The sequence below is a fragment of the Eschrichtius robustus genome, chromosome 19 (assembly GCF_028021215.1).
Source record: "Eschrichtius robustus isolate mEscRob2 chromosome 19, mEscRob2.pri, whole genome shotgun sequence".
Classification (NCBI taxonomy): domain Eukaryota; kingdom Metazoa; phylum Chordata; class Mammalia; order Artiodactyla; family Eschrichtiidae; genus Eschrichtius; species Eschrichtius robustus.
This window is the reverse complement of record NC_090842.1, coordinates 68,948,919-68,973,325: the sequence shown is the minus strand read 5'-3', so window position 1 is coordinate 68,973,325 and position 24,407 is coordinate 68,948,919. Positions and strand designations below refer to the sequence as shown.

Here is a 24,407-nt window from a genome sequence, read left to right as displayed (position 1 = left end):
TCAGACTATCAGAGGCTTTTCCTTGCACTGTGTCTCCCTTGCCTTTGTGCCCTAGAAATACCAATATGATATTTGGCCTTGTCTCTCTCACATCTGACTATAAAGGAAGGAAGCTGGAGCCATAAAATGAGTGGATTGGCTTCCCTGCCATGTTGTGGCCTCTCCCCTCTTAGTCCTTCTTCACACTGCTCAGTCAGCCAGTAATTGTCCCTGTCCAGCCCTAACTCATATCCTGAGTCTGTTCTTTCTTTTTTTCTTTTCTTTTTTTAAAATTTTTTGGCTGCGTCGGGTCTTAGTTGTGGCACACGGGATCTTTCGTTGTAGCACGCGGCTCTCCAGTTGTGGCACGTTGGCTTAGTTGCCCCGCGGCATGTGGGATTTTAGTTCCCCAACCAGGGATCGAACCCACGTCCCCTGCATTGGAAGGCGGATTCTTAACCACTGGACCACCAGGGAAGTCCCAAATGAGTCTGTTGTAAATGTTCTCCCATCTCCTTTTCCAGGTTCTACTCTTGAATATCTCAAACCACCTTGAGCTCATCATGAATAACAGAATTTTCCCCCCAATTTCAGTGAACAGTCCTGTCATCCAAACAAGTTTGAAATCCAGATTCAGCCTTTGGTCGTAATACTCGACACACAGTGCTGAGAAATTGTGACTGCATCACATAAGCCTGTTCTGATGTCTGGGTGTCTCTCTTTTGCGACTGGGTTCCAATGTTATGAGTGTTTCTATACAGGTGCCATTTTGCCATGCATCTTTTATCCATTCTCTTCATGCGCTGATGATTGCTGGGTAGTTGATTATTTTATAAGCTGTTGAAACATTTGTACCTACTTCTATTGCTATTTCTGCATTTCTTAGCTAGAAATCCTGTATAAAGAAAACTTTTCCATAATTTTCTATTTGGCTACCTCAAAATACATTTTGTACAGAAAAGGGAGGAAAGAGCTAGATCTGTTCACGCCAGCAATTTTCAGGATAATTATTTGGAGCATTATCATCCTCCTCAAACAATAACAAATGTTTATCTCTCGGGGATAAGATGCCCCTTTCGCACACATGCTCAGACTGTGATTGTGGCAGCCAGTGTCCTAGTAGGAAATAGCATTTAGTTAAGTTGCTCTTCTTTTCCGATGTCTCATATTTTAAAATTAACCGTATTTGTCTCAGTCCATTCGAAACTGCTATAAGAAAGCACCATAGACTGGGTGGCTTATAAACAACAGATTTATTTCCCACAGTTCTGGAAGCTGGAAGTCCAAACTCAAGGTGCAGGCAGATACAGTGTCTGGTGAAAGCCCATTTCCTAGTCCACAGACAGCCTTCCTTCTTGCTATATCCTCCCATGACAGGAGGCGATGGGAAATTTCTGGGGCTTCTTTTATAAGGACGCTAATTCCATTCATGAGAGTAGAGCCCTCATGAGCTAACCACTTCCCAAAGTGCCTCATTTCCTAATACCATCACGTTAGGCATTAGGTTTGAACATATGAATTGAGGGAGACACAAACGTTGACACCATAGCAGTATCTATTTCAGGAAATTGAGTTAGAAATATTTTATGGAAAAAATAGGGACTTCCCTGGTGGCGCAGTGGTTAAGAATCCACCTGCCAATGCAGGGGACACGGGTTCGAGCCCTGGTCCGGGAAGATCTCACATGCCTCGGAGCAACTAAGCCAGTGTGCCACGACTGCTGAGCCCATGCTCTAGAGCCCGCTAGCCACAACTACTGAAGCCTGCGCGCCTAGAGCCCGTGCTCCACAATCAGAGAAGCCCCTGCTCGCCACAACTAGAGAAAGCCCGTGCTCAGCAACAAAGCCCCAACGCCACCAAAAATAAATAAATGGATTTTTAGAATAATAAATAAATGGAAAAATAGCTGGGCTAGGGACTTCCATGGCTGTCCAGTGGTTAAGACTTTGCCTTCCAATGCAGGGGGTTCGGGTTCGATCCTTGGACAGGGAACTAAGATCCCACATGCCTCTGGGCCAAAAAATGCAAAACATAAAAGAGAAGCAGCATTGTAACAAACTGAGGGACTTCCCTGGCGGTCCAGTGGTTAAGCATCGGAGCTTCCACTACAGGGGACATGGGTTTGATCTCTGCTCAGGGAACTAAGATTCCACATGTCCTGGGGTGTGGCCAAAAAAACAAAAACAGAAACAAAGAAACATTGTAACAAATTCAATAAAAGACTTTAAAAAATGGTCCACATCAAAAAAAAAAAATTTTTTTTTAATATAGCTGGGCGCTTCCCTCGTGGTGCTGTGGTTAAGAATCCGCCTGCCAATGCAGGGAACACGGGTTCGAGCCCTGGTCCGGGAAGATCCCACATGCTGCAGAGCAGCTAAGCCTGTGCACCACAACTACTGAGACTGCGCTCTAGATCCTGCGAGCCACAACTACTGAGCCCGCGTGCTGCAACTACTGAAGCCCGTGCGCCTAAAGTCCATGCTCCGCAACAAGAGAAACCACTGCAACGAGAAGCCCGCGCACCGCAACTGAGTAGCCCCTGCTCACCACAACTAGAGAAAGCCCGCGTGCAGCAAAGGAGACCCAACACAGCCAAAAATAAATAAATAAATAAAATAAATAAATGTGTTATTTATATATATGTGTGTGTGTGTGTGTGTGTGTGTGTGTGTGTGTATTAGCTGGGCTTGCTGGGGTTTCAACACAAACACTGAGATGTACCCATGCAGGAATGAATTATTTTGTGTGGGAAACAGGCAGAATGCCACATCATCTACTTCCTTATGGGCCTCCTTACAGCTGTCATCCATTTCCCCTGTCATGATCCTGGCTGAAATCTTTTCTTTCTTATCCCTTTGTTACTGACCAGGGTTCTTGGCCTCCTTAATCAAAATTGATCAGAGGCCAGACAAGAAATTCAGGCAAGGCTTTACTGAGTCTCATGCTGCAGCACTAGGGAGCAAAAAAGCAAGTAACAGTTTCCCTTGCTTGCTCCCTGATGTGGGGGTGAGCTGGTCCCTTAAATGGGATGAGGGTAGGGGCAGAATCATAGGTTGGAACGGAGGTATGCTTAGGTGGTCTGCCCACGCCCTTGGTGGTGCTTTGTGCAGGGCTCATGCACAGTACCCTGCTTTTGCTTCCGACACCTCAGAAGTGGCAGTTGGGTTTTTGGTCTTTTGTATCTTGCTGTTCATAATTTGCCCTAAAGCACATGTACACAGTTATTTTTAATCCCTTATAGTTTCTTTGTATCTGTTGCTTGAGGAGATGTTCGTCCAGGTGCAAGCACTGCAGCAAAGGGTCCCAGGTCCCAGGTCACAGCCTGTCTCACCTTGAATGCATACACTGAAGCCTACAAAATTATCTCTAAAGTTCTGATCTATAGGAAGTTGGAGAGTAATAAGATAATATTTTTTGGTTGCCAACTATTGAAAGCAGGCATTTTGTGACAGTGACACTGCAGTGTGTGCATCAAGGTTTTTCTTTGGGTTCCTGCTGGCTGAATGGAGTCTACAATATAATGTCTCCCCTTAAAGGGATTATGTTTTCAAAAAATAGAAGGGACAGAATAAATATGAAGATATTTGGATAATAACATAAACTTAAATTTATAATTTATGTTAAAGCGCTTTCACTTTTTGTAAAATAAATCTTCTGTATATGTTCCAAACTTCATGAATTTATTTAAACATTTAGAGAAAGCAAAGTTTTTCTATTGTCCACCTGTTTAAGGGACACCCAACCTTTTCTTCCGCAACATCCTAGTAATGGCCATGTGTGAAGTCTGTTCTCTCTAGACCCTGAGCAAACACGCTGAAACGCACAGAACTGTGAAACTTCAGTCTGCATGTATTTGAACAGTAGCAAGATAAAGTTTATTAGTTCACATCTATGACTGTAGGTACTTTGTATCTGAGTGATATCATGATATCCTCGGAGCAGGCTCAACCAAGCAGGAGGAGAGCCCAGAGAGAGAGAGAGAGGCCCCCAAGACAAGGTCGGGCGGCGGGGGGCGGGGAGTACACAAGCAGATGTCATGAGGGAATTTCATTGGTGCCTTGTAATGTCACTAGGTCACAAGGGAGGACAAGGGGAGCTTGTGTCAGGGGCCACAGCCTCATCACTCTGGTGTACTCAGTCACCTGGGCGGGGTGCTCACAGACTGTGGGGATGGTGAGGCAGCAGAATACGAAGTTTAAAAAATTTACCATACGGTATGTCCACTTGCTCAGTTAGGAGCATCTTAAATGACAAGATACAGGAAACACAACAGGGAAACCGGGTGTGTCCCCTTTAGAAACATCCAATGCCTCGCCTCCTTCGTTGGAGCCTCTGTAGGCCCTTTGCCAGCTCCAGTATCCCGCCTCTGGGACATTGGCTCCAAGGAGCAAAGACTCCCTCTCCCCGGCGGATGCAGGACAAGAACTACATTACCCTGAAGGCTATGCTCCGCGGGATGGCCGTGAGCGCCGATCTGATGACGTCACAGAAAACGGGGCATTATTGGCTCGCGTTGTCAGCGGCGGGACTTCCTGTGTCGCCAGGGAGGCCGTTTGTTCGTGATGGGGCGGTTGTGTCTCTATCTTAGGTGACTTCTACCCAGGTCGTCGGGACGGAGCGGGGAGGACAGCCAGGAGGGCCCACCTGCGCCTTTGTACGACCTGGGGGAGGGTCAGCTAAGCCCGCTGGACCAGCCGGTCTCCGGCGCCCTCACGTGGCCCTACGCTCCCCGCGGTGCGATGGCGGCACTGGTGACCCCGGCGCAGGTGAGTGGACGGTGCGCCAGGCCACGCCCGCTCGGGCCCCACCCACGTGGCCGAGGCGCGCTGCTGTGCAGGATGGTGGTGTCCTGTGAGTCGTCACCTTGTCCTCCCCAGGGCATTGTTTGTCGGAGCCTCGGGATGGGGTCGCTTGTGCTCCGGGTGGGAATCCAGGTTAGGGGCTTCACGCGGAGGCTCCCATTTCTGTCAGTCAGTGGGACGCTGTGTGGTAGGGAGAGATGTGGCTTCTCGAATCCCCCTGACCCCATACCGCTGGCGCGGAAGGACCCGCAGGGAGGAGCGCAGGCCGCACAGTCCGGAGACCTTTCTGTGTGTTGCGGCCCCGCCCCTTCCCGAGGCTAGGACCTTGAGCAGCTTTCCCTGCTGTTCTTGGTTATGTTTTGTTTTGTTTTTCTTGGCTGCGTGGTGAGGCATGCGGGATCCTAGTTCCCCGACCAGGGATGGAAGCCGTGCCCCCTGCATTGGGAGCGCGGAGTCTTAACCACTGGACCTCCAGGGAAGTCCCTGTCCTTGGCTTTTATGCTAAAGTTCCTCCAACTGGGTTGAGAGAACTAGAAAAACCACAAAGGTGACGTGTATCCCCCCGAGTCCAGCACGGTACAGGGAGCGTCACTCTGGCTCTCTTTCCACGGAGGTGCCTCCTGAGCCTTTGTTGATCTTAGAGGCTCATCCCTGGGGGAAGCTGACCCTTGGGCTTCCCAGCTGTGTAACCTCTACAAAGATAAGGGCTGGGGTGGGGAAGAGGCAGGAGTAGCCTGCAGCAGCTTGGGGATTGCAGCCCTACTAGGACAGAAAAGGTGTCTGGACAGGCAGGGCACCCAGAAGGCCAAGGAATTTGTCTTCCAGTTTACAGCCAGTGGAACTGGCTTCCCACTGAATCTGTTTTCCTGTTTGAGGTTCAGTTACATATGGTAAGTGGCGATAGTGTGCAGGAGTGTGGTGTCCCTTTGGACACAAAAACACAAGAGGTCCTGGGTAACTCCATAGCCATGGCCCTGAGTACCCTCATCATAGTCCTGATTGCTGTCAGGCCTTGTCTTATTTGTTAAATTCCCATTCACTTGGCTCCTTCCTCACTTTATTTCAGACTCACTCCAGTGTGCTGTCCTGAAAGAGGCTTTCCGTGGTGCCCTGTCAAAAGCAGACTGTGACCTCTTGTCTTCTCGCTCTATTTTCTTTATTTTTTATTTTTAAAATGTATTTATTTTATTTTTGACTGTGTTGGGTCTTCGTTGCTGCATGCAGGCTCTCTCTAGTTGCGGCCAGCGGAGGCTACTCTTCCTTGGGTTGTGCGGGCTTCTCATTGCGGTGGCTTCTCTTGTTGTGGAGCACGGGCTGTAGGTGCGCGGGCTTCAGTAGTTGTGGCTCACAGGCTCAGTAGTTGTGGCGCACAGGCTTAGTTGCTCCGCAGCACGTGGGATCCTCCCGGACCAGGGCTCAAACCCCTGTCCCCTGCATTGGCAGGCGGATTCGTAACCACTGCACCACCAGGGAAACTCTATTTTCTTGACTTTGGAATCTTTGGGTCCCTCTGACGTTGTCTTGCTCATTTATATCGTTGCTTGTTTAGCATCTCTTTCCAGCCCTAGCCATGAGTGCCTGTTGCTGCTCTCTGCCAAGACCTAGAACAGCCTGGGCTTGTAAAGGGTACTCAATAAATGGTTAAATGAATGAATGGGTCTCCCACTCAGGTGCTCCCATCACACTTATAATAAGTACAACCTCCTGCACTGTGGCCCACAGGCCTGTACTGGATCTGCCCCATGACTTCCTCCATGCTTCTTCCTCTTCCCTCTTCTCTTACTCACCGCACTCAGCCAGGAGGTCCTGAACTTGCAAAATTCCTGCCCAATTTGCAGCTTTTCCCCTTGCATTTTCCTTTGTCTGGGGCCCTGTTCCCAGATCTCTGTAGGGCTGCCACTCCCCACTCTTCCTGTGCATCACTGTCACCTCTTAGGACAGTCTTTTCCTGGCTGTTTTTTTTTTAAACAGTTTTTTTTTTTTAATAGCTTAATAAATGGCATACCCAGCTTTATCTAGTTTCTTAATAATCACCTAGTAAATGAAGCAGAGGTGTAGTTTCTTTTTTTTTTTTTTAATTATTAGCACCTTTAATTATTATTTATTTATTTATTTATTTATTTATTTATTTATTTATTTGGCTGTGTTGGGTCTTCGTTTCTGTGCGAGGGCTTCCTCTAGCTGCGGCAAGCGGGGGCCACTCTTCATCGCGGTGCGCAGGCCTCTCACTATCGTGGCCTCTCTTGTTGCGGAGCACAGGCTCCAGACGCGCAGGCTCAGTAGTTGTGGCTCACGAGCCTAGTTGCTCCGCGGCATGTGGGATCCTCCCAGACCAGGGCTCGAACCCGTGTCCCCTGCATTAGCAGGCAGATTCTCAACCACTGCGCCACCAGGGAAGCCCTCCTGGCTGTTTTAATTCTAGCTAAGGTACCCCTGGCTCCCACCTGCCCATCTTCTGGCAACTCTGTGCCATCTTTTGCTGACTGGATATTCAATTCCCACTTCTGTTCCTTTTTTTTATATACAACAAAATTTTAATTATGTACTAAAAATAAATTACAGGAAAGAGCTTTAAAATGCTACAGAGGACAAAGTCACGATAAACATTCCCACTGAATTCCCTTGGGGGGGTGGGGGGGTGAGATTGCAGTACTCAAGAAGATAAATATCACAAATATATCAAAAACTTCAAATTGTCTCTGCATTCACACACTGACATGAGCCACAAACATTCCTTCACAGAGACTGTACTCATTAGCCTACCACAGAACCAGATTTTGTCATAAACTACAAAACTTTTAATACAAAATCGTGTTTATATATTTATAATTCATATACATGCCCTATCTGTGATTTTAGAAAATAAAAGCTGCACACTGTATAGACACTCTTAACTCATAGTTGTAGGCAACATTTTTGGTTGGAATTTCTCCCCCAATAAAATTAATGGCATATTTTATGTACATGAAGGCTAAACTGCATAAAGACAGTTCAGTTTCCCAGATATGCATCTCCTTTTAGGACAGGTTTATAAATTTAAAAAGGCAAGACAAATGTACACCTCAGAGTCATTTTCTTAGCTACAAGAGTTGTCATGTAATTTCTGTGAAGTTTCTGATACATGCATTTATGTAATACTGGTATTGAAGGCAGTAAAGCAATATGTACTTTTTTTTTTTTTAATGCTTACATTCTTTTTATGTATGTATGTATGTATGTATGTATGGCTGTGTTGGGTCTTCGTTTCTGTGCGAGGGCTTTCTCTAGTTGTGGCAAGCGGGGGCCACTCTTCATCGCGGTGCGCGGGCCACTCTTCATCGCGGTGCGCGGGCCTCTCACTATCGCGGCCTCTCGTTGCCGAGCACAGGCTCCAGACGCGCAGGCTCAGTAATTGTGGCTCACGGGCCGAGTTGCTCTGCGGCATGTGGGATCTTCCCAGACCAGGGCTCGAACCCGCGTCCCCTGCATTGGCAGGCAGATTCTCAACCACCATATTGCGCCACCAGGGAAGCCCGCAATATGTACTTTTAATGTCGTGGCTCGATAAAGGCTTCATTGTCATTCCAAGCTGATTCTTGATACAGTGATTCATAACTTCTCTAAAAATTAAAATTTCAATGCGACACTGTGTTAAAGAGACTCTAAATAGATTTCTTAAAATATTTCCCTGAAATATCCTTTACATAAGACAGATTTCACTAACATTAGATTAAGTAAAAAGGGGAAAAAAAGAATTAAACATGGCACAAGTGTGCATGAAAACTAATGCTCCTCAGCCAGTCTTCATGTCTTAGGAGCCATAAATAGCATGGTTAAAACCAACAAACAATTTCACACTCTGTGGCAGCCATCTGTGATTGATTGTAAACTTTGGTTTATTTTTATTTGAGTTCTCATTGTACAGCAAGCATGAAAAAAAGAAAGAGTGGAGTCCATGTGGGGATGAACTGTCAGTCGGTCTGTCTTTAATCTGGCATGATGAGACACCTGGTCAGTCAGGCCTGCTTTGATAGAGTTTGTTACAGACTGCCTTATGTTTTCCTCTGTCAAATTATCACCCAGGGGCTTCAATACCTGTTCCCATAGTGTTTCAGCAATCTGATCAATCATTGTTCCAATTTCTCTGAACTCCCCAGAGTATGTAACATATGCCCAAGTACAAAGAGACGTCAGTGCTAACCCCATGACAAGGTTACACAGACGGCTATAGAGTTTAGGCCAACGAAGCCAGTCAGTCCTGAGATTATATACATAGCAAACATGACTGCAAACAGTGTGGCAGGGGTACGAGCAGCATAGAAGATATTTTTGCCATCATTGTGCTTTATAAAATTTGCATAGGTTTCTTCTATTTCAGCCTCAAGCTGGTCCAGATAACAATGGTAGAATTCATCTCCACCCATTTTTTTTACTGAACGGAACTGTTTAATCGCCAGTTCCTTGAGATCCAGGTGTTTTCTCTTCCAGATCTGAAGGTGCAATGTAAGACTTGTCCCCACCGCCTACCTGCTCCATACTTTCTCTCTTGCTCCTGCTACTGCAGCAAAATTATTAACTTCAGCTGTTGCCTGAACCATGGACTTTTTACATAAATTTTAATGTAAGCCTTAAAGTATTCTACCAGATCTCTACAAGTGACTTTAGATCCACTTATCTCTTTTGCTACCAAATTTTCTGGGGCAAGTAGCACTGGAACCAGATTTCAAAGCTCTCGTTTAAACTCTTCATCAATATCTTTCAATCTCCCATCAAAACTAGGATTAGTTGCAACTTTAAGACTAGGATGTGGCAAAAGGAAGCAACCAAGATTTGAGAAACAATTGTGAATGTGCTTCCTTACATTCTGTAGCTCTTCAGGTTGATTTTGTTTTACCTGAAATCTCTTTTCAAGGAATTGGTTTCCACCTTCCAAACCATATGAATGTTCATAAGGATAACTCCAGTTTCGAATCAAAAGCATTAACGTCTGAAATGGTTTCTGGTAGATTTCTTTCATTGCAAGTCTGCCATATTCTATAAATAATTGCAAGTGTTGAAGATCATCTTCTTGAATATTTTGAGACAAATTATATAGAGAGCTAGTCATAGTGCTCAGAGCAAACACTGTTGCACAATCTCTGATAGTTGACTGGCACCCTGGGTATCCATTAACAGCACAGCCACTTTTGTTCATTCCAGACATATGCCTGTTGTTTCTCTTTCGCAACCAACTCGCCATGTAAGGCCAGTCAGTGGTTCATTGTTTCCACCAATCCAACTCTGAGAATCCTTGTTATACATATATCTAAGCATGAAGTCCAGTAGAAATGATTTCCCTTTACAAAAAGCTCCAGCTTCACTACTATGTGAAGATCTCATATGTGCTCCTGTAGCAATATCTGCTCCAAAGCTTCTTCATCAAGCTCAAAATTACGGTCTTCTTCATGTGCAAGAAAAATCTGTACTGGACATGGTTTCTTCATAACCTCATCAGAGTTTACTAGGTCGTCATCTTCATAATTCTCACCTAGGAGGGTCGTGGACGAGGCGTGGTTAACCCGGGTGTTTGGGTCCCTGGTTCGCCGCCGGCGCCACAGCCCCTCGTGCAGCTGCTGCCTCCGCACTGCCTCGCCCCCCCCCCACATTTTTTTTTTTTTTTTTTTTTTGCCACGCAACATGGCTTGTAGGATCTTAGTTCCCTGACCAGCTATTGAGTCTGAGGCCTCAGTAGTGAAAGCGTGGAGTCCTAACCACTGAACCACCAGGGAATTCCCCCACTTCTTTTCCTTAAATTTGAGGTTGTGGTTGATTTTCTAGAGCTGCCTGGGCCTCAGGCCTCTGGGTGTGACATGGAGGTGATGATGGCATTTACCTTGTGGGCTGTGGATTAGTGAAAGTCACAAAATACACTGAACACTTAACTGGGCCAGGCACTCCACAGCATCTGGTGGGGGAACATTTTCTCTTTAGTTCTAAGAATTGGCATAGTGGAAATGATTGTTGTATTGATGTGGAAATTGATGCTTGGAGAAATGATGGGATGTCGTCCTCCCCATGATCACACTGCCAGCAAGTGTCAGATTTCCTATATATATATAAATTTATTTATTTATTTTTGGCTGTGTTGGGTCTTCGTTGCTGCGTGTGGGCTTTCTCTAGTTCTGGCGAGCAGGAGCTACTCGTCATTGCGGTGCGTGGGCTTCTCATTGCTGTGGCTTCTCTTTGTTGTGGAGCATGGGCCCTAGAGCACACGGGCTTCAGTAGTTGTGGCATGCGGGCTCAGTAATTGTGGCTCACGGGCTCTAGAGCACAGGCTCAGTAGTTGTGGCACTCGGGCTTAGTTGCTCCGTGGCATGTGGGATCTTCCCTGACCAGGGCTCGAACCCGTGTCCTCTCCATTGGCAGGCGGATTCTTAACCACTGTGCCACCAGGGAAGTCCCGAGTGTCAGATTTAAGAGTATTCATTCAAACCCCAGAATCTGGCTCCAGAGCGAGGGATCCTTAGTCACTTTACCACAGCGTGTGAAGCCCTCAGCCTGGGGCAGGTGCACCGTGAGGACCAGGGAGGCTCAGCACCTGTCACTTTGCTGTTACCATTGTTGGAATTATCATCATGATCATTTTTCCCAGAGCACGCACCATCTGCCCCCAGTCCTTATGGAACACCATTGTCTGTGTCATCTCCAGTGGCTTCCTTCACGGGAGGCTTTTCTCTCAGCCACAGTTGCGTTATATCCAGAGGCTGCTTCCACCTCCCCCTTGAGCCCAACACAGAACTCGGCGATCAGCAGGCCTCGGTGGTTCAGGCCTGGGTCTCTCTGCATCTTCACCAGCAACAGAGTGACAGGGTTGATCCTATCCAAGTGCACAAGCCCAACACCACTACCTGTGTTTGACTCTCCAGGTATTGGTGACCTTCAAGGATGTGGCCGTGACCTTTACCCGGGAGGAGTGGGGACAGCTTGATCTGGATCAGAGGACCCTGTACCAAGAGGTGATGCTGGAGATCTGTGGGCTCCTGGTCTCACTGGGTAAGTGCTCAGCTCTCACACCTGTGGGGGACCCCAACCTCCTTGTTTCCGGGCTGATCAAGGTCACAGGAGTCACCTTTCCTCCTCCCCACAGGCCCTGCATTTTTCTGGTCGCTTCTCCTCCTGCCTGGTCTTCCTGTGTCTGTAGCAGTGATCGGTGGGATAGAAACAATGTCCTTCTGAACACCAGCCCTCATCCCAGTGCCCAGCACCCTCGGGCCTCAGTTTGAGGTCCTTGTTGCAGATTCCACTGGAGGGAAGCTGACTGGCCCAGCCTGGTGGGGTCAGATGTCCCCACAGCCCAGTTAGCAGGGCTGTTCTCAGACAAGTGGGTGAGTCAGGGAGACCCCTACATGGCACTTGTCATCAGTGCCACCCAGGGATCTTCCTAAACTGCACAATCTTGGTTCAAAGGCCCCTGGTGTCTATGTCATCATCACATGCTTTCTGAGGCCTGGGCCGTGATCCTCCCCTGGGCAGGAGATCATTTAGAAGGTGCACAGGAATGTCATGGAATGCCACAGGTGGACACCCTGCAAAAGCCAGTCCTTTTACCTTCTCTGTCTGGCACGCTGATTGTTGTCAAGAGAAAGTCTCAGATCAATGTGAGTGAGTATTCCATGGCCCCCTTTGTGGCTAATTTTTCTGTTCAACAGAGGGGCCAGCCTCTAGCTCACAGCCCTGAGTCTTCTACATGAACTTGCTAGGACCTTAATGCCATTATTTTGACTTCAGCGTTGTGGGGTTTTTTTGTTTTTTTTGTTTTTTATTGGAGTATTCCCAGGGTCCCGTGGCTGTGTGTGAAAGTGGCATGCCCCTGCGTGGGGCTGGCTTCCACTGATGAAGTTCAAGGGAAGTGGTGTTGTGTAGACAGACAGCACCACCCTCTACAGCAGTTGTAGCCCAGGAGTGGTGTTTGTGCCGTTGGATTCCCAGTCACAAATCAACATTTTCTTTACTTTGGGAGCTGCTACATTCATGGTCTTGTTCCTGTCATGAAGTCCCAGGTAGGATGGAAGGGTTTCATTCTTCTCATCAAAACACCCGCATCCTGTTTCTTTCTCCATCCACAGGGCATCCAGTTCCCAAACCGGAGTTGATCCGCTTGCTGGAGCATGGGCAGGAGCTGTGGACGGGAACAAGAGGCCTCCCACGTAGCACGTGCCCAGGTAGGAGCCAATAGCTGCTGGGCAGGTGGGTTCACAGCAACCTTGAGAATGCATGGGGACCAGTGCCTCTGAGCTGCTGTGTGAAACCCCCTTTGTGGGGTCTGGTGGTTTCTCTCACATCAAAGTATAGTGTGCATCAGCTGGCCAGCTTGGGACCAAACCATTATTTAGAGACCCAGGCACCTTCTTCTTCTTTTTTTTTTTTTTTTAATTTTTAATTTTCTCTTTTTTTTTTATTGAAGTACAGTTGACTTACAATTTGTGCTAATTTCTGCTGTACAGCAAAATGACTCAGTTATACACATATATAATTCTTTTTTTATATCCTTTTCCATTATGGTTTATCACAGGATATTGAATATAGTTCCCTGTGCTATACAGTAGGACCTTGTTGTTTATTCATCCTATATATAATAGTTCGCATCTGCTAATCCGAAACTCCCACTCCTTCCCTCCCCACCCACCCTCCTCCTTGACAAACACAAGTCTGTTCTCTATGTCTGTGAGTCTGTTTCTGTTTCATAGGTAGGTTCATTTGTGTCATATTTTAGATACCACATGTAAGTGACATCATATGGTATTTGTCTTTCTCTTTCTGACTTACTTCATTTAGTATGATAATCTCTAGTTGCATCTAGAGACCAGGCACCTTCTGACGTCAACGTATAGCTCTAAGGTTGGTCCAGCATAATCCAGCTGGTGGAGGGGAAACGGCAAGGGATAGGGGACAGGTCACACCCAGATGCACACATACTTTACTCCCCTGTATCCCACAGGCAAGAACTAGGCATTTGGCCGCAGCTGGGTGCTCAGGACTGGAGAGTGTGGTTTTGTTCTGGGCCCAAGGAGAAAAGCCAGTGGACTTGGTTTGTATGACCTCTGTCTACTCTACTCACCCTGCTCTCAGGAAGTCAGAGCGAGGCTAGTTTGTATGTGAGTGGGTTGTTTGAAGGTATAATGAGATAATGCAGCAAACTGCTTAGTACAGTGCCTGGTCTATAGAGAGGGTCGACTAAGGTCAGTTCTCACCGTATCCATGTAATTGTATTAATCATAGTGAGTGGTGGTATCACGCATTTTTCCTGGACTTCTAGACTCAGAGGAAAAGGGGCCTTTCTTCCCCTTGAAGTTATGATCTACGCTATACTCTCTATGGAACTCTTTCCCACCTTCTCCATCCATTTATCCATCCTCCTGTTTGTCCACAGGACACTCAGAAGCAGCCCCTTGCACTGTACCTTCCTGCCCCTCTTGCCCTTAAGAACACCAAATGGATGTCTGGGGTTTTCAGCCCCACATCTGTGCTGCTGACTGTAGCTTGAATAATCCACAGTGAGTCACGGTCTCTCCTCTCTGTCGGTCCTTCAGGCTTCTCAGCCCGCTTGTAAGTGTCTTTGGCCAGCCCCACCAGCGATGCTCTGTTCCACACACCACCCCGCCCCCCATTTCTTTATTCCCAGATCTCCACTTTCGTGTCTCAGAGACCCCTCAAGCTTGTCATGCCTTAGAAGACCCCCAGGATCCTGCCCACTCCTGCCCTGTGCCCCGTTCTGAGAACGTCCTGCCATCTAAGCAGATTGGAAGATTAGCAACACCTCAGCCAGCGTCTTTCTCCATCAAACCAACATCTGTCCATCCCCAGGCCTGCCCGTTTGAGATTATCCGTGTGTCCTGAGTCCATCACCAGCACCCTAGTTCAAGCTCTCGTCGTCTTTTTTTTTTATAATAAATTTATTTATTTCATTTATTTTTGGCTGCATTGGGTCTTCGTTGCTGTGCACAGGCTTTCTCTAGTTACAGAGAGCGGGGACTACTCTTCGTTGTGGTGCGTGGGCTTCTCATTTGTGGTGGCAGAGCACGGGCTCTAGGTGCACGGGCTTCAGTAGTTGCAGCACGTGGGCTCGTGGGCTCTAGAGCGCAGGCTCAGTAGTTGTGGCACACGGGCTGAGTTGCTCCGCGGCATGTGGGATCTTCCGTGACCAGGGATCGAACCCGTGTCCTCTGCATTGGCAGGCGGATTCTTAATCACTGTGCCACCATGGAAGTCCCTCTCATCATTTTTTTTTTTTTTAAATTTATTTATTATTTATCTATTATTTATTTTTTTTTGGCTGTGTTGGGTCTTCGTTTCTGTGCGAGGGCTCTCTCCAGTTGTGGCAAGTGGGGGCCACTCTTCATCACGGTGCGCGGGCCTCTCACTATCGCGGCCTCTCTCGCTGCAGAGCACAGGCTCCAGACACGCAGGCTCAGTAGTTGTGGCTCACGGGCCTAGCTGCTCCGCAGCATGTGGGATCTTCCCAGACCAGGGCTCGAACCCGTGTCCCCCGCATTAGCAGGCAGATTCCCAACCACTGCACCACCAGGGAAGCCCCATTTTTTTTTTTTTAATAAATTTATTTATTTTATTTATTTATTTTTGGATCTGTTGGGTCTTCATTGCTACACGTGAGCTTTCTCTAGTTGTGGCGAGCGGGGACTACTCTTCGTTGCAGTGCACGGGCTTCTCATTGCGGTGGCTTCTCTCGTGGAGCACGGGCTCTAGGCTCACGGGCTTCAGTAGTTGCGGCACGTGGGCTCAGTAGTTGCAGCTCACGGGCTCTAGAGCACAGGCTTCCCAGACCAGGGATCAAGCCCGTGTCCCCTGCATTGGCAGGCGGATTCTTAACCACTGCGCCACCAGGGAAGCCCACAACTCTTGAAAGAGTTGTCTCATTTTGGAAATGATGGACAGTTGTCCTGTGGTGTATGTGGGGGATGAGTTCCAGTGCTCCCGTAGATGCCAACATCCGTGGATGCTGAGGTCCCTTATGGTGGGCCGTCCCCCTCCATATGCACGGTTCCACATCTGCAGATTCAGTCAACTGCAGATTATGTAGTATTTTGATCCATGGTTGGTTGATCCCATGGATGCAGAACCCACAGATACAAAGGGCTGAAATCGTGTATAAGTGGACCTATGGGTTTTAGACCCGTGTTATTCAAGGATTGACTCTATATATTTGACTTCCATACCTTCTGTTTTTAAAATCTACTTAATTTTTTTATATGGGAAGTATACAGTGATACATATAAATCCTTCAAGTTCAGTTTCACTTTTTCTTTTTTCAATTTTTAAAAAAATTGTATTGCAGTATAGTTGATTTAGAATGTTGTGTTAATTTCTGCTGTACAGCAAAGTGATTCAGTTATACATATGTATACATTCTTTTCATATTCTTTTCCATTATGGTTTATCACAGGATATTGAATATAGTTCCCTGTGCTATACAGTGGGACCTTGTTTTTTATCCATCCTATATGTAATTGTTTGCATCTGCTAATCCCAAACTCCCAATCCATCCCTCCCCACCAACCCCCTTGGCAACCACAAGTCTGCTCTCTATACCTGTGAGTCTGTTTCTGTTTTGTAGGTAAGTTCATTTGTGCCATTGTGTCATTTTTTTTAGATTACACATATAAGTGATCTCATATGGTATTTGTCTTTCTCTGAGTTACTTCGCTTAGTATGACAATCTCAAGATCCATCCATGTTGCTGCAAATGGCATTATTTCATTCTTTTTCATGGTTGAGTAATAGTCCATTGTATGTATGTACCACATCTTCTTTATCCATTCCTCTGTCAATGGACATTTAGGTTGTTTCCATGTCTTGGCTATTGTAAATAGTGCTGCTGTGAACATAGGGGTGCATGTAGCTTTTCAAATTAGAGTTTTGTCTGGATATATGCCCAGGAGTGGGAAATCAGCTTTACTTTTTACATATGTATAAACTGAGGTATCCTCCACCTCACCCAAAATTTAGACTATTTCCAGTTCTGTGGCAGGTTCCTGGTGCCCCATCCTTGTCAATAGCTTGTCCTACAGTGGTACCCACTGTTTACACTCTATCACCGTGGATAGGTTTTATTGTTCTTTTTCTTTTGGGTGAGGGGGTGCCTCAAACAACAGAAATTTATTGTCTCAGTTCTAGAGGCTGGGTGTCCGCAGGGTTGGTTTCTACTGAGACCACTCTCTTTGGCCTGTAGAATAAGATGGCTTGTTCTTGCTGATGGCATTGCTGTCATCCTAATTGCCCAGTACAACAATGAGAATAATAACATTAGACTTCTTCAGAGAATCAGAGCCAAAAGGAGATAAATCAGAGTTGTTTTTTTTTTTTTTAATGCTAATGGACTTTTTTTTTTTTTTTTTTTTTTTTAATGGCTGTGCTGGGTCTTCGTTTCTGTGCCAGGGCTCTCTCCAGTTGCGGCAAGTGGAGGCCACTCCTCATCGCGGTGCGCGGGCCTCTCACCATCGCGGCCTCTCCCGTTGCAGAGCACAGGCTCCAGACGCGCAGGCTCAGCAATTGTGGCTCACGAGCCTAGTTGCTCCGCGGCATGTGGGATCCTCCCAGACCAGGGCTCAAACCCGTGTACCCTGCACCGGCAGGCAGACTCTCAACCACTGCGCCACCAGGGAAGCCCAAATCAGAGTTTTATTCTATTGATTAGGCTTCGTGTGATTATGAGGGCTAAGCGATTTCAAAATCTTCAGGGCAGGCCATTAAGCTGGAAGAGTAGATGCTTGCAGTCCTGAGTCTGGAGGCAGAATCCCTTCCCTCCCAGGGCATCTCAGTCTTTTCTCTTAAGGACATTGATTTTTTTTTTTTTAAGTTTATTTATTTATTTATTTTTCTGGCTGCGTTGGGTCTTTGTTGCTCCATGCGGGCTTTCTTTAGTTGCGGTGAGCGGGGGCTACTCTTCATTGCGGTGCGTGGGCTTCTCATTGTGGTGGCTTCTCTTGTTGCGGAGCACAGGCTCTAGGCACGCGGGCTTCAGTAGCTGCACCATGTGGGCTCAGTAGTTGCGGCACACGGACTTCAGTATTTGTGGCTCGCGGGCTCTAGAACGCAGGCTCAGTCGTTGTGGCGCACGGGCTTAGTTGCACTGCAGCATGTGGGATCCTCCCAGACCAGGGCTCGAACCTGTATTCCCTGCATTGGCAGGTGGATTCTTAACCCCTGCACCACCAGGGAAGTCCCAAGGCCATTGATTGATCGGATGAGGCCCACCCACATTAAGAAGGGTAACCTGCCTTTCTCAAAGTTTGATGATTCCAGTGTCAGTCATATCTAAAAAGTACCTCACAGCAACATCCAGAATGGTGTTTGACCAAACAGCTCAGCACCGTAGCCAAGCCAAGTTGACATATAAAATTAACCACCACACATACTCGCATGCGTCAAGAACTGTACTGAGAGCTTTACAGGCATTTTCTTATTTAACCCTCATGACACCCGGAGAAACTGAGAGTCCTCTAGTCTCTTAGGTGAGGAAATTATGACTTAAAGAAGAAAGGAGGAGGTTTCCCTGGTGGCTCAGTGGTTAAGAATCTGCCTGCCAATGCAGGAGACACGGGTTCGAGCCCTGGTCCGGGAAGATCCCACATGCCGCGGAGCAACTACTGAGCCTGCGCTCTAGAGCCTGCGTGCCACAACTACTGAAGCCCGCACACCTAGAGCCCGTGCTCCGCAACAAGAGAAGCCACGGCAATGAGAAGCCTGCACACCACAACGAAGAGTAGCCCCCGCTCACCGCAACTAGAGAAAGCCCGCGTGCAGCAAAGAAGACCCAACGCAAGCAAAAATAAATAAATAAAATACATAAATTTAAAGAAAAAAAAAGAAGAAAGGAGGGGCTTCCCTGATGGTCTAGTGGTTAGGGCTGTGCCCCTCCACTGCAGGGGGCACAGGTTTGACCCCTCGTCAGGGAACTAAGATCCCACAAGCCGCGCCTCAAACTGAGGCATTGTGGCTCCAGAGCTCTCCCTGCTAACACCACTCTAATGCTTCTCAACAGGGCAGAAACTCGTCTTTCATACCGTTTGACTTGGTGTGTCCCACTACCCCTTTTCTTCTGAGATTTTTATTCTCTTCTTACTGTAACCGCCCCTTCAGGCTTGCCTTCACCAGGCTTCTGGTGCCATTTTCTTCTTGTAACTCTCTTTTTTTGCTGCGCTGTGTGGCTTGTGGGATCTTAGTTCCCTGACCAGGGATCAAACCCAGGCCCCCTGCAGTGGAAGCATGGAGTCCTAACCACTGGACCGCCAAGGAAGTCCCTCTTTTTTTTTTTTTTTTAATTTAAACAGTATTTTCAGTGTTTTATTTATCAACCACTTATATAGCACTTATTACATCCCAGGCCATTTTCTAGGCACTTTTTTCTTTTTTAATTGAAATATAGTTGATTTACAATGTTGTGTTTCAGGTGTATAGTAAAGTGATTCAGTTATATATATACGTATATCCATTCATTTTCAGATCCTTTTCCCTTATAGGTTATGTTGAGTATAGTTCCCTGTGCTATACAGTAGGTCCCTGTTGTTTACTTTATATATAGTAGTGTGTATCTGCTAATCCCAAACTCCTAATTTATCTTTCCCTCCCCCCAGCCTTTCCCCTTTAGTAACCGTAAGTTTGTTTTCTATGTCTGTGAGTCTGTTTCTGTTTTGTAAATACGTTCATTTGTATCATTTTTTTTAGATTCCACATATAAGTGATATCCTATGATATTTGTCTTTCTCTGACTCACTTCACTTAGTATGATAATCTCCAGGTCCATCCAGGTTGCTGCAAATGACATGATTTCCTTCTTTTTTATGGCTGAGTAATAGTACCTTTTCTTCTTATAACTCTTAAGCACTCTCCAAGGTTGAATCTACCCACGCTTATTCCTTCCGTTTCAACCCAGTACCCCATCCTTCTTTCTTTTTTTTTTTAATTAATTAATTAATTAATTAATTAATTTTTGGCTGTGTTGGGTCTTCGTTTCTGTGCGAGGACTTTCTCTAGTTGTGGCAAGTGGGGGCCACTCTTCATCGCGGTGCGCGGGCCTCTCACTATCGCGGCCTCTCTTGTTGCGGAGCACAGGCTCCAGACGCGCAGGCTCAGTAGTTGTGGCTCACGGGCCCAGTTGCTCCACGGCATGTGGGATCTTCCCAGACCAGGGCTCGAACCCGTGTCCCCTGCCCATCCTTCTTTCTTTCTGGCAACTCTGACGTCTGCATTAGGACCCAGCTCATGGGACACCTCCCAGGGAAGATGACCTTTTTCTTCCCAGTCTTGCTAGGTGCCACTTCCCTACACTCTCACAGAACCAAGACATCAATCCTTGAGGCAGATGCTCTCCAGACAGTATTATTGAAACTGTCCTCCCTCCCCTACTCCAGATCCTCTGTCTCCTGGTCCGGCCTGCTGTCCAGATTTTCCCTTTAACGGTGTCAGGGTACAAGGGTCATAAAAAGTAACTGGAAATCTAGGATACATTGACGTAAAAACATAGCAGATATCAGAGGTGCTGCTTTCATCCTCATTTGTTCACTGAAGTGTTGCTTCTGTTTCTTCTGTGTTGCATCACCGAAAGTCCCCCTTTGTGTATTGGATTCTTTTCAGGTGACAGAGCAAAACGTCAGACCAGAGAGCCGGTTTTGTCTGAAGGAGCCTTGCTCCAGGGAAGCCTGACTCTGGGATCTTCAAGGGACTGCAGGTCGAGGCAAGCCAGGGATCCGGAAGGGCTTTTGGAAGTGCAGAAAGGTCAGCTGAGGCCAGAGACAGACGCCCACAAGGCGACCCATCCTGGGAAAACGAGCCTTGAAGATGATGGTTTGGAGGCGGATGATGGTGTGCACTCCAGGGCGTTCCAGGAGATAGTCTCTGAGGGAGATATTCTCTGTGAGCGTGACCCACAGGGACCAGGAAAAGGCCCCCTGATTCATAACCTCTACAAGTGCAAGCAGTGCGGGAAGTGTTTTAACAGGAAGTGGTACCTTGTTCGACATCAGCGGATTCACACTGGAATGAAGCCCTATGAATGCAACGCGTGTGGGAAAGCCTTCAGCCAGAGCTCAACCCTGACCCGGCACTACGTCATCCACACCGGGGAGACGCCATACAAGTGTGCCGAGTGCGGGAAGGCCTTCAAACGCAGGTCGTACCTCCTGCAACACCAGCCGATCCACACCAGGGAGAAGCCCTATGAGTGCGGCCAGTGTCGAAAGGCCTTCACCCACCGCTCTACTTTTATTCGCCACAATAGGACCCACACTGGAGAAAAACCCTTCGAATGCAAAGAATGTGAGAAATCATTTAGCAACAGAGCACACCTCATCCAGCACTACATCATCCACACTGGAGAGAAGCCCTACGATTGCACAGAGTGTGGGAAGGCCTTCAGGTGCAGCTCAGAACTCCTGCAGCACCAGCGGATTCACACGGGGGAGAAGCCCTACGAGTGTGCCCAGTGTGGGAAGGCCTTTCACCGGAGCACGTACCTCATCCAGCACTCTGTCATCCACACCGGGGAGACGCCGTATAAGTGCGCCGAGTGTGGGAAGGCCTTCAAACGCAGGTCACACCTCCTGCAGCACCAGCGGGTTCATACTTGAGAAAAAGGCCTTCACCGCTGCTCCTCTTTTGTCTTTCATGAGGGGATCCACGCTGGAGGGAAGAACCCTTTGAGTGCAGAGAATTCTGGGAAGGTTTTTTGTCTGCTTTTCAAATGCACAAGTGGTCACGTGGGAGAAGACGCCTTGTGAATGCAGTGGAAATGTCAGAAGACTTCGGCCCCTGCTCATCGTTCAGAGGATTCATTCTGTGGAGAAACTCAGCGCGAGAAGCCATGCCACCCGTGGGTCCGTCCACCTCTGTCAACATCAGAGAACATACCGGGAAAAGACGTTCTGAATATAACCAGAAGGATGCTCCTCCGCCGAAAGAAAAGACTCGTCCTCGCCACCTGAGAATGTGTAATGAAGAGGAACCACGTAATTATTGCCGTGAGAAAACCTCCTGTGACAGGTCACCACTAGTCACATAGAGTCATATTGGAACTTGACGGAGCTTGAGCTTTCCCTGTGAGGAAGCACAGAGGAGACAGACTCAGGGGTCGTTGTGCGCTTATAACAACCTTCAGCCACAGGGCTCCCCCTTGGTTTGCACTTAAGCCATCTCAGCATTATGTTAAAAAGAAAACTAACAAGGGAATTCCCTGCGGAGTCCCAGTGGTTAGGACTCTGCGCTTTCACTGCAGGAGGACCTGGCTTTGATCCCTGGTCGGGGAACTAAGATCCCGCAAGCCCCACGGTGCGGCCAATAAAGAAAAAAGAAAATAACAAAGAGGTGGAGGGGATAGAGACAAAGGCTATAAACGGAAAAAACAAATGCTTTCGGAAACTCTTTCAGACTTTCTTGCCAAGCCTGTTGCAGTTTTTCATCAGTTCTGTTTTTTGGTGGGGCAATGTTTGAGGGAGAAAAGGACCCCAGCCCTTTGTTTTTATGTGTTCACCACTGTCTTGTGTCAGGAAAGTTGGATGTTGAGGGCAGCTCCACCAACATTTGTTGGAAGGCTTTGTTCTGAACATCTTTAGCCATTGGCATAATTCTTTGTGAGAAATATGAGGGCTTGAGTCATGAGCTACTTGAACTTGTAAGAAATTAGAATACCGAAAATAACATCACACAATACTTGTATTTTATATCTAAGGAGAGAATGGTCCACATAGGGATCGCCACATTAAAGTGTGCACCCCTAAAGACGTTGAATTTTTTTTTATAGGTAAACTCCTGTTCATCTGGTTTTAAATGCCTGATACTATCTCTCACTCTTCTTCTTCTTCTTTTTTTTTTTTTTAGTTTAAAAAGAAGTACGTTTATTAGTATATGCACACAGTTTGCAGAATAGAAACATTTAGGATATTTAGGGAAATTCACTCTAAAATTCAACAAACCTCAGTGAAAATACGTTGTATTTGTTTAATGGCAGACAGGTAATTACTTGAGTCTATTAACTGGCTGCATTTTCAGTCTTCAATAGGTTCTTTTTTTATTTTAATTTTTTATTTATTTTATCTTTGGCCATGTTGGGTCTTCATTGCTGTGTGCGGGCTTTTCTCTGGTTGCGGTGAGCAGGGGCTACTCTTCGTTGTGGTGTGCAGGCTCCTCATTGCGGTGGCTTCTCTTGTTGTGGAGCACGGACTCTAGGCACGCGGGCTCAGTAGTTGTGGTGCACAGGCTTAGTTGCTCCCCGGCATGTGGGATCTTCCCAGACCAGGGCTCAAACCTGTGTCCCCTGCGTTGGCAGGTGGATTCTTAACCACTGCACCACCAGGGAAGCCCTCAATAGGTTCTTTGAAAAGATGTTTAGCAAGGTGGAAGATAACTTGATCCATGTCACTTAGAGGCTTTATTTATCTATTTTTTAAAATTTTATTGGAGTATAGTTGATTTATAATGTTGTGTTTCAGGTGTACAGCAAAGTGATTCAGTTATACATATACTCGTTCTTTTTCAGATTATTTTACCTTATATGTTATTACAAAATATTGAGTATAGTTCCCTGTTCTATACCGTAGGCTGTTGTTGGTTATCTGTTTTATATATAGTAGTGTGTATATGTCAATCCCAATCTCCCAATTTATCCCTACACACCCCCCCCCCAATTCTCACTCTTGATTCCATTCTACATGGGTTTTTTTCTTTTTCTTTTTTTAAATCATTCATTCATTCACTTCGATATTTATTGGATGCCAGAATCACTGTTCTGGGCACTTGAAAGGCACTGAACAAAACAGGTTGAAAAAAGAAACAGTCTTGCCCTGCAGAGTTTACATGAGCAGCGTAATAAACAATAAATTGTATAAAATACTAGAAGGTCATAAGCGTTACTGAAGGGAAAAAATGGAGCAGTGTAAGTTGAATGAAACACACCAATCTGTGAGGGGATACGAACACGTCATAATTTTAAATAGAATGGTTAAAGTGGGGCCTTTTCTCAAAGCTGATGTTTATGCAAAAACTTGGGAAGAGAAGAAGTGCTAGCTATGTGGGTATTTGGAGAAAGTTCTCTCCATGTAGAGGGACCGTCCAGTTCAAGGGATTTACGGCTGGGACATAACCTGGAATATTCGAGGCACATCAAGGAGGTGATGGAGCTGAATCAGTGATGAAGAGAGGGAATAGTAGGAGATTAATTCAGAAAGGAAATTGGGAGTCCAATTGCAGTCAAACGCTGCATAACACTGTTAGGGTCTTGGCTTTGAATGAGATGGGGAGACATTGGAGGATTTGAAGCAGAGGAATGGCTTGATCTGCCATGTCTTTGAAGGGTCACACCGGCTGATGTATTGAACGTGGCTTGTCGGAGGGTTTGTTTTCTTTATTGTCTCTGACAGCAAGGTGCTCATCCTGTATGGCTGTGGCCTTCTGAGGTGAGTCTTAGTTCTTTCCTCTTTCCACTGTTTCAGCCTCTCTAACCCTGTGGAAAGGACTGGACATTTCCAAGTCCCCCTCTGCAGCTTTCTAGCGGTTGAATTATAGGTAAAACCAGTAAAATAAAACACACATCCAAGTTAAATTCATGATAAAGGAGAAGGATCCTCCTTGTCCGATCTTATAAATGTTTGTGTGAAGTTG

At 46.7% G+C, this 24,407-nt stretch overlaps 1 protein-coding gene and 1 pseudogene across 1 annotated transcript; one reads left to right on the top strand and one right to left on the bottom strand.

Moving 5' to 3' along the window:
- Positions 1-4,526: 4,526 nt before the first annotated feature.
- ZNF550 (zinc finger protein 550) lies at positions 4,527-22,587 on the top strand. The gene is made up of 4 exons (XM_068529336.1): positions 4,527-4,745; positions 11,666-11,792; positions 12,866-12,961; positions 20,391-22,587. Exons 1-4 carry the CDS (start codon positions 4,719-4,721, stop codon positions 21,380-21,382), a joined length of 1,242 nt encoding a protein of 413 aa, XP_068385437.1. The 5' UTR covers positions 4,527-4,718; the 3' UTR covers positions 21,383-22,587.
- LOC137753551 (atlastin-2 pseudogene) lies at positions 5,427-10,405 on the bottom strand (annotated as a pseudogene).
- Positions 22,588-24,407: the final 1,820 nt, after the last annotated feature.